The sequence below is a fragment of the Mya arenaria genome, chromosome 14 (assembly GCF_026914265.1).
Source record: "Mya arenaria isolate MELC-2E11 chromosome 14, ASM2691426v1".
In the NCBI taxonomy this organism is placed as follows: Eukaryota; Metazoa; Mollusca; class Bivalvia; order Myida; family Myidae; genus Mya; species Mya arenaria.
This window is the reverse complement of record NC_069135.1, coordinates 38,712,285-38,723,145: the sequence shown is the minus strand read 5'-3', so window position 1 is coordinate 38,723,145 and position 10,861 is coordinate 38,712,285. Positions and strand designations below refer to the sequence as shown.

General features: G+C 38.3%; 1 protein-coding gene across 2 annotated transcripts; it reads left to right on the top strand.

Moving 5' to 3' along the window:
* The first annotated feature begins 5,771 nt into the window (after positions 1 to 5,771).
* LOC128217294 (glutathione S-transferase 3-like) lies at positions 5,772 to 9,821 on the top strand. Of its 2 annotated transcripts, none has more exons than XM_052924338.1 (6): positions 5,772 to 6,000; positions 7,399 to 7,536; positions 7,935 to 8,039; positions 8,523 to 8,638; positions 9,112 to 9,219; positions 9,455 to 9,821. In XM_052924338.1, exons 1-6 carry the CDS (start codon positions 5,994 to 5,996, stop codon positions 9,620 to 9,622), a joined length of 642 nt encoding a protein of 213 aa, XP_052780298.1. In that variant the 5' UTR covers positions 5,772 to 5,993; the 3' UTR covers positions 9,623 to 9,821. The 2 variants fall into 2 exon arrangements, with proteins under 2 accessions (XP_052780298.1, XP_052780297.1); XM_052924337.1 differs by lacking the exon at positions 5,772 to 6,000 and adding an exon at positions 6,791 to 6,857.
* The last annotated feature ends 1,040 nt before the right edge of the window (positions 9,822 to 10,861 follow it).

Genomic DNA, 10,861 nt, shown 5'->3' with positions numbered 1-10,861 from the left:
ACTATGGTCTGGTCAACGATTCAATGCGGAATAGATAACTGTGGTATAGTAAACGATTCAATGCGGAATAGATAACTGTGGTATAGTAAACGATTCAATGCGGGATAGATAACTGTGGTCTGGTCAACGATTCAATGCGGGATAGATAACTGTGGTCTAGTAAACGATTCAATGCGGGGTAGATAACTGTGGTCTGGTAAACGATTCAATGCGGGGTAGATAACTGTGGTCTGGTCAACGATTCAATGCGGGGTAGATAACTGTGGTCTGGTCAACGATTCAATGCGGAATAGATAACTGTGGTATAGTAAACGATTCAATGCGGAATAGATAACTGTGGTATAGTAAACGATTCAATGCGGGGTAGATAACTGTGGTCTGGTAAACGATTCAATGCAGAATAGATAACTGTGGTATAGTAAACGATTCAATGCGGGATAGATAACTGTGGTCTGGTAAACGATTCAATGCGGGGCAGATAACTATGGTCTAGTAAACGATTCAATGCGGGGTAGATAACTGTGGTCTGGTCAACGATTCAATGCGGGGTAGATAACTGTGGTCTGGTAAACGATTCAATGCGGGGTAGATAACTGTGGTCTGGTCAACGATTCAATGCGGAATAGATAACTGTGGTATAGTAAACGATTCAATGCGGAATAGATAACTGTGGTATAGTAAACGATTCAATGCGGGGTAGATAACTGTGGTCTGGTAAACGATTCAATGCGGAATAGATAACTGTGGTATAGTAAACGATTCAATGCGGGGTAGATAACTGTGGTCTGGTAAACGATTCAATGCGGGGTAGATAACTATGGTCTAGTAAACGATTCAATGCGGGGTAGATAACTGTGGTCTGGTGAACGATTCAATGCGGAATAGATAATTGTGGTCTGGTCAACGATTCAATGCGGGGTAGATAACTGTGGTATAGTAAACGATTCAATGCGGGGTAGATAACTGTGGTCTGGTAAACGATTCAATGCGGGGTAGATGACTGTGGTCTGGTCAACGATTCAATGCGGGGTAGATAACTGTGGTCTGGTCAACGATTCAATGCGGGGTAGATAACTGTGGTCTGGTAAACGATTCAATGCGGGGTAGATAACTGTGGTCTGGTCAACGATTCAATGCGGGGTAGATAACTATGGTCTGGTCAACTATTCAATGCGGGGTAGATAACTGTGGTCTAGTAAACGATTCAATGCGGGGTAGATAACTGTGGTCTGGTCAACGATTCAATGCGGGGTAGATAACTGTGGTCTGGTCAACGATTCAATGCGGGGTAGATAACTGTGGTCTAGTAAACGATTCAATGCGGGGTAGATAACTGTGGTCTGGTCAACGATTCAATGCGGGGTAGATAACTATGGTCTAGTAAACGATTCAATGCGGGTAGATAACTGTGGTCTGGTCAACGATTCAATGCGGGGTAGATAACTATGGCCTGGTCAACGATTCAATGCGGGTTAGATAACTGTGGTCTAGTAAACGATTCAATGCGGGGTAGATAACTATGGTCTAGTAAACGATCCAATGCGGAATAGATAACTATGGTCTGGTCAACGATTCAATGCGGGGTAGATAACTGTGGTCTGGTCAACGATTCAATGCGGGGTAGATGACTGTGGTCTGGTCAACGATTCAATGCGGGATAGATAACTGTGGTCTGGTCAACGATTCAATGCGGGGTAGATAACTGTGGTCTGGTCAACGATTCAATGCGGGATAGATAACTGTGGTCTGGTAAACGATTCAATGCGGGGTAGATGACTGTGGTCTGGTCAACGATTCAATGCGGGATAGATAACTGTGGTCTGGTCAACGATTCAATGCGGGATAGATAACTGTGGTCTGGTCAACGATTCAATGCGGGGTAGATAACTGTGGTCTGGTCAACGATTCAATGCGGGATAGATAACTGTGGTCTGGTTAACGATTCAATGCGGGGTAGATAACTGTGGTTTGGTTAACGATTCAATGCGGGGTAGATAACTGTGGTCTGGTCAACGATTCAATGCGGGGTAGATAACTGCGGTCTGGTCAACGATTCAATGCGGGGTAGATAACTGTGGTCTGGTCAACGATTCGATGCAGGATAGATAACTGTGGTCTGTTCAACGATTCAATGCGGAATAGATAACTGTGGTCTGTTCAACGATTCAATGCGGAATAGATAACTGTGGTCTGGTCAACGATTCAATGCGGGGTAGATAACTGTGGTCTGGTCAACGATTCAATGCGGGGTAGATAACTGTGGTCTGGTCAACGATTCAATGCGGGATAGATAACTGTGGTCTGGTAAACGATTCAATGCGGAATAGATAACTGTGGTCTGGTAAACGATTCAATGCGGGGTAGATAACTGTGGTCTGGTCAACGATTCAATGCGGGATAGATAACTGTGGTCTGGTCAACGATTCAATGCGGAATAGATAACTGTGGTCTGGTCAACGATTCAATGCGGGGTAGATAACTGTGGTCTGGTCAACGATTCAATGCGGGGTAGATAACTGTGGTCTGGTCAACGATTCAATGCGGGGTAGATAACTGTGGTCTGGACAACGATTCAATGCGGGGTAGATAATTGTGGTCTGGTTAGCGATTAAATGCGGGGTAGATAACTGTGGTCGAGTAAACGATTCAATGCGGGGTAGATAACAGTGGTCTGGTAAACGATTCAATGCGGGATAGATAACTGTGGTCTGGTAAACGATTCAATGCGGGATAGATAACTGTGATCTGGTTAGCGATTCAATGCGGGGTAGATAACTGTGGTCGGTCAACGAGGGGCAGATAACTGTGGTCTGGTAAACAAGGGGCAGATAACTGCGGTCTGGTTAACGAGGGGTAGATAACTGTGGTCTGGTAAACGAGGGGCAGATAACTGTGGTTTGGTAAACGATTCAATGCGGGGTAGATAACTGTTGTCTGGTCAACGAGGGGCAAATAACTGCATAGGTCTCTGAGGGTCACTGATGGGCAGATAACTGTGGTGTTTGTCGACGATTTAGCGCGGAGTTTATAGCTATGATTTAGTCAACGAAGGTCTTGGTCAACGATTTAGCTCGGAGTATATTGCTATGATTTAGTCATCGAAGGGCAAATTACGGTGGTCTGATTAACGAGGGGTAGATAACTGTGGATGTTACCGAGGCGATTATAAGTTATAATTTATAACTGTGGTCGGGGTCGACAAAGGGAAGCAAACTGTGATATTGATCATCGGGCGGCAAAACAACTGATCAATGAGGGCAGATAACTTTTGTCTTGGTCTACGCTTTAATAATGGGTGGGTAACTATGTGTGTGTGTGGTCGATAAGACTCAACATTTGAGAGTAAAAACTTCCAATCTACAGTTTACTGCACTGTTGTTATAGGAAAAGCGGTAATGGTTATGCACCAGTCAATTTTATCACAACCCCCCCCCCCCCCAGGCCCGGGGATATACCGGGGATAGCCGGGGGAAATGGGCCATGTTTTTATCTTCCCGGTGGCCCCGCAATGCCGGGTGAATGCGGTTTTTTTTCTTCGCGCCAAACATATAGCGGGGAATGAGCCTAACCTAGGGTCCCTTGGTTGTAGGGGCATTTGTCGGGAATTTTAGCATCAGTTTGACCTAAAGTCAAAATCCCCGCTATTCCCCGGACCTGGGGGCGTGGTTATAATTGACTAGTGCATTAAACCGGCCATATATATTGCAAATACTTTATGAAGGATAATTAATAACATTTGAAAAAAACACTTTTCTGAGCCAGAGTCTAAAACGGACCTGGAAAAGATTTCAAAGCGACAAACAAATGTGCAATATGAGAACAGAAGTGGTACTTTAAATGATTGAAACAATTGATAGAATATGCGTTCAAATAAGGAAGCGCAAAACAAACGAGGGGTAATATTTTTTATCAAGACGGAATCGTTTCAGTTTCATATTATGTGGTTAAACTTTACCGTAGTCAGTACATTCCAAAACAATTATATGTTTAGCGTTATCAGGCTAGTACGGTTTGGGTCTTTAAAACCAAAACAAAAAGTTTTTAAAAATTGAAATATTGCAAAGAAGCTGGATTATTATGCTAGTTTAATTATGGAACAGTTTTAGATGTACAGTCGAACCCCGTTGGTTCGAACTCGTTTGGCTCGATTCCCTGTTGGCTCGAACTGGATGTAAAGGACCCATTTCTTTTAACTCAGTGTAAGCATTTCCCATTGGCTCGAAGTTTTCGAGGCTCGAGGTTCTTTTGTCGGTCCCTGGGAGTTCGAGCCAACGAGGTTTGACCAATACCAAGGGCATGGGCGGTGACCCGGGTACTCGCGTGCCGGGTACGTTTTGGCTTTCTATTTTATACCGACTACCAATTAAGCAATGATTTACACGGTACAGCAATACATATATCAAAGCGTTTGTTTTTTTAAATCTAATTAATTTATTTCATAAATTCAGCTTACACGAAAAGAATCTGCGTTAAATCTTCTTATCATTTCACAAAACGATAAAAACCCCACTTCCAAACCTTACTTGTTTCAGACTCGACACAGTTACTTTCGCGGGATGTTAGACTGTTTATTCACTCATATTCTTATTCGTGCAGCGTGAACATGTATATAAACGGGTACGTGACGCTCGTTTACCCGGGTCCAAAGTTTCTACCCACTAGCGGATTTTGAGGGGGCACCGGCGCCCTTAACTCGTCCAAGTTTACTTTTTATATCAATAAGAGTGTAAAAAGTAATAAAGCACGCTATTTATGCACCATTTCCGACTACAAATTGATAATGTTTTCTTGGGGGAGTAACCAAAAATCCCCATACGATCAGTTTATGCCATATACTTTCGGTTCTGAGGGAGGGCCGCATGTCAAAAGGTTACGCCCCTAAGTTACGCCCCCTCTAACGTCAATTCCTGGATCTGCCTAAGCGACCTGTTCATTCCAACTAATAACCAAATAAAAAGATGATCTTTGTATAAATGGTACCATAATATGCCTGTTGTTTATACTCTTGACATTTTTTTTTCCTTCTGCATGTACGCATATTTTGATATATTCTTACACTTAGCTAAACTTCTACTTTACCTGTTATTATTTATTGCATTATACGATTTATTAATTAGAAATCTTTTGTATCGTAGTTATTTGACACATTATTCTTATTCCTATGTATATGAATATTACATAAATGCATGAAATATTACGTTTAGTTTCATAGTTTATGTGACAACGTAAACATTTTTGCTTTTCATGTGACGTTTCGGGAAAGGGCCGTAACTGATGTTGGTAAAACTCGTGGCCCAATCCCTTTGCATGTCCTTTTTATATGAACGCAAGCTTTGTTACATTGCACTGTTTCTGTTCCTTTGTTGTTATCATCATCATATAATGTGTAAATGTATCGTCATGCAATAAAATATGTTTAAACTAAGGATATTTTGAAAATTAAACCGGACGTTATTTAAACACAAAATCAGTTTAGCATGGCCTCAATAAAACCCAATACCGTGAATAGATAGTGCGTCAGGATTTCTTCTTAATAAACTTATCCTTAAACAGCAGATTTTACAAATATATCCGGGTGTACATGAGTTAAGGCGTTACAGAACAATAAAATAAACGAATCGAACCATGTATTTGCGTAAACGTCTTCTATAAATAAGTTTAATATTCACTCTGGACGCGTCATCGGATTTCCGCACATGCTAAATATAATGTTTCAAAAGGAGACGTTTTGTTTATTGTTAAATTCAGCAACGCATAATTTTCCTTGATTTATCTATGAGGCTGAAATACAAAACAATATTAACCGATAAAAGAAACTCGTCTATTTAATTCAGTTTAGCCCTGGGCTTTCTCAACTTCAGTTAACCCCATCCTTATAAAGTGTGTGACTATTTTGTTCAATGGTCCGGCACAGAATCGAGTGGTTGAATTATTTTTGTATATAAATACGCAAGGTAACCGGATTTTTCCTTAAAGTTATATTGTCTGCGAGTATGACAGGTATGTTAAAGTTTTAAATGTATTTCTTTTTTTTAATTTTAGTAAGCGCTTGCTTATTATTTTATAATGTTCATTATTTTTTTTTCAATTGAAATTTTAGTAAGCGCTTAATTATTGTCTTAAAAGATCATTATTTTATTTTCAAAAGTGTTTATGTACTGGTTAAAGTTAGTTAGTATGTACTTACAAAAATAAATGGCTTGATGTGACACAGTTGCATAATGCATAATCATTTAATTGTTGTGTAAGTACATTATAACACTATTGTTTTAGTGGTAAGCTACCTAATAAATGGGCCAGCCACTGGTTATATCCAACGCTTCCCTGATTTAAATAAAACAAAAACGGCTAGCCGCTCAATTAATGAAATAAATGTGTTGGAATAATTCTCCATTAGACAAAATGAAATGTTGACCATTAATTCATTTGTATTGCTTAAATAACGAAACGCATATCATTTTAAAGATATTCGGCTAAATGGCTACAGGTAAATGAATGTTCTGTTCTGTTCTGTATTATTTCGTTTTAGAATAAACGTGCATTTATCTAAATATGCGTATTTAAATTCGGTTTAAAGTTAATGATGAATTTTTCACTTTGACTTATAGTGGAGTGCTTTAGCTTATAATTTTGAGTCTTTTTGTGTACTAAACACTTGAATGGAACTTGAAATTTGATAGGTTTTTCAGTTGAATACAGTGATATTAATAAACGGATATTTCATGCATGTGCATGATAATGCATTTAAAGTCCTTGAACGTTTGATAAACAAGGAAAATCTGCTACGACGTTTCATTTTCAAGGGATGGGTTTAAAGGGACTTGCTCGTGTTTCTGGATCAAAAATTAGTTTTCCCGGTAAGGCATCTCAACACACTAATTTTATATTTTTTTACTCGATGATATCAAAATTGCACAAAAAAATACAATTATAGTATAATAATTTTGGTTTAGTGGTGTGCGAGCCCACACCGGTAAAGTCAGGATAAAAATAGAAAAAACCAATGCCTTACCACTAGACCACCAGAGCTTAAACATGATGGATATTTTGACCGTTTACTTATACATTGATAACATCACGTGATAATGCCAATCAGCCAATCACGTAGCAACAAAGCCGGAATTAAGTGACCATTAACGTTATTAACGCCTATGAAAAGTTTGTCTTCAAAAACGATATTGTAGCAGAAATCAACATTTGCTGAAGGGTTCCAGCTTTTAGTATCTTAGTTTTAACACTTCTAAAGATTTGCCATACTTTATTTCGTCATACAAAAAAATGCATTTTATAAAAAAACAAACATGAGCGAATCCCTTTAATGAAATCATATTGCCGTATAAATCAGCGGACAATCTTTAGCATCGTTTTGTTTTGATAGGGATTGTTTTAACCTTACAGGGACAATGGAAAGCTACCGTTTGACATATTTCAACAAAAGAGGGGGTGGTGAAATTATACGTCTCGTGTTTGTTGTGACGTCACAGACGTTTGAGGATGAAAGATTGACGTCAGAAGAGTGGCTAAAGAGAAAAGAAGGTATAAGCAATTTTATTTGGTTCAAATCCTTATATTTGTATTTAAACAAAAATATAAGAAAACAATAAACAAACATGATTTGACGCATTACGGTGGTAAAAACGTTTGATCTAGGAATGTCGACGCTGTTTCATTTACTTTAACGTATTACGGTGATCACGATCAACGTACGTTTAGAAACTACACGAGTTTCGAAAATATAGTTAGGTTTTATTGACTCACGCAAAGCAGTGCTTTTAACAAGTGCAACTGTAGTATCCCACAGTATTGATGTTTTATCACATACTTTAAAAGATGCAGCGACTTTTTTCAAATGCCCACATATACTAGTGTGTGGAATTCATATAAACAATGTCCATGTTATATGAAAGTAACCATACAACTCTTATCTTATACAGAAATGCCAATGAAAAGTTTGCCCGTACTGCACGTTAAGCGAGAGGACAAAGAAACAACGTTTTGTCAGTCGGGAGCCATCGCCAAATACCTCGCAAAGAAGTTTGGTAAGATCGCGAATCATCGGCTTATTCCGTAGAACTCCGTAGAAAATGTTCATTTTTAGGCCTGGTTTAATTAATGATGTTTACAAGATAAACTTTGAACTATGAACAATTTGAGTAGCATGCGTATGCCTGTCCTTATGTTATGTATTAATTTTGATTTAGATCTCCTTTCGGCGGGGTTTCCGTATAATTTCCGTATTTCGACTTTCGGCAATGTACGGAAAATAATCATACACCAAATTTTAATTGTTTTAATACACTTGGCCGAGAAGCCTTTCATTAAAAACAAAATTAATTCTTTCCGCGATAGCGGTCAAGTGGTAAAGGTGTCTGTCATGCACCCAAGATGTCGTGGGTTCAAACCCTTTAACGGCACGGACACCAGTAATGATTTCTTCCCATGAAACCGACTCGAATGTGAATCAAAACAACTTAAAAATTTGGGTCTCAAAATGATAATTAATCAAATTCTCGTACATTTAGGAATTCATGGTGAAAATGAAGACGAGGGCTTATTGGTAGACGAAGTGTACGACTGTGTTGGAGATGTTCGAAAATCCCTGGTACAAATCCACTTTTGTAAAGACGAAACTACAAAGGTAACACCATACTGCGTAACACCAACATATTTAGTGCAAATTCACTTTTATCAATATGAAGCTACAAATGTAAAACGATGAAATAAATTATATCCAAAATATTTGCTTTTCACATACGGATGTGAAATTTGGGGGTTCGCTTCAAACTGCACACAACTCAAGCCAGTACATGTTAGCATAAACTGTAGTTATCTCTTTTGGCTTTCTGTTTGGACGACATACATTTTTATGTATGTAACTCTTTAGTCCCAACATATAGTGACTCTTATAGTACACTGGTAATATACTGGAAACTTTGTAACAGAGACGAGATCAGTAACTAAAACTTTCGACGAATACTAATACGTTTGCCGCTGTTATATATTTCATTGATATTATGATTATGCATACATAGTTTGTGCATTGAGTAAATAATACGCGAACTTTAAATATGCTGTATATTAAATCTAAACGTATACTGTCTCATTCTACAGGCCGACTTACAGAAGAAGCTTATTAGTGAGGTCTTGCCTAACTTCTGTCAGTACTTTCAAAGACGAAAGGCGAGTTTTGGTGAAGGTGGTTACATAGTTGGCGGAAAGGTAATATTTCATTTGAAGAAAAATCAACAATTCTGAGTGAATTTCCCATTAAAATCATTTTAAAGACCTTAATAATTTCATATGAATTTTATACAGTAATGCGGTTATCACGTGGTACACACACTGTTCATATATAGTTGGAATTGGAAACATATTTCCTATATAAAGGTTCTGTTATAGAGTTATGCATTCCTTTACAAGTAGTTGAACCTTAAAAACTCACCATACATTTCAGATCTCTCTGGCTGATTTAGCTGTTTTCAACATGGTCGACAGCTGCTTGGAAATGGGACTCAAGTCGCTATGGCAACCATACCCAGAATTATTGAAACACAGAGAACTGATCATGGAAAACGAAAAACTTTCAGACTGGCTTAAAATTCGACCTGTCACCGAGGTCTAGATTTTTATGAACTATTTTTGGTGTCTTACCTCCTTAACTTGTATATTAGTTAACCGTTGTCCCATCCAAAAGTATTAATATGTGTGCTAGTATATGTTGCTTTGTGCAATAAAGATGTATGTTAGTTCACTGTTGTCTCATTCAAAAGTATTAATGTTTGCGAGTATGTTGCTTCGTGCAATAAAGATGTATCATGTTAGTTTACTGTTGTCTTATTCAAAAGTATTGATATGTATGCGAGTATGTTGCTTGGTGCAATAACGATTATTAACTTCATTCTTATTTTATAACACATGCCAAACATTATTAAGTTTCTGTATCCGGTATAAGTACTTAAAAGTTCGATGTCCTAATAATATTTGAAACAAGAATATCGTTTAAATGCCTAGTTAAAAGGCTTAGTTTAAGGAATGTTTGACATGACAACCCCTGCTGTGCATCTCCTGCTTATTGCACTGATGTCACAGTAGGGGCCAATTTCCTGTTTATTTGTTTATTGGCTAAGGGCCATTTAGAGTCCATTTCTATAATAAAATCTCCAAAACTGCACAACAGGATATTCAGCATATATGATAAGACAATTTGGCAATTAGATTAAGACCAATACAAAGAGGTTGTGTACAATACTCGGTTTTTATTCATTTTTTATTGAGGGGGGGGGGGGGGCACTTATAAAAGGCCTTTAAGGAATCCCGGTGCCACAGCATGGTTTAAAATTTCATATGTATTTTTTATTTGGCTAATTTACCACTTTTGAGCCTAAAATGTTATAATTATGGGAACTACTTTTACGCACAGCCACCCATAGTCGCTGATGTGTTTATCCGATCTGGTTATTGTTCAGTTTAGTTTCGTCCCGTCCAGACGTCTAGTATTTGACTTAAAAACTGATCTGGAGCGACGATAACAGACACGAGATATATAGATTAGGACCAATAAATATTGTGCAATACACCGAACATTATTTTTTTTATCTTTTTGAAAGGGGGTTAGCGGGGGTCACTGAAAGAAGACTTCAACTATGTTATACGGGTAATTGGGAATGTATAATTGCTGTCAATAAACAGTTTCGATCAAACCGAGATGGCCTTGGATTCCCGCAGAATGTGTTTCGTATATATCTAATAAGATATCACTAGCAGAGCGCACCCAGACCCCCCCCCCCCTCTTCCAAAAATGAAAGTCCAAGTTTACTTTTTATTTCAATATAGAAGAAAAAAAGTAATAAAATACGCCCAA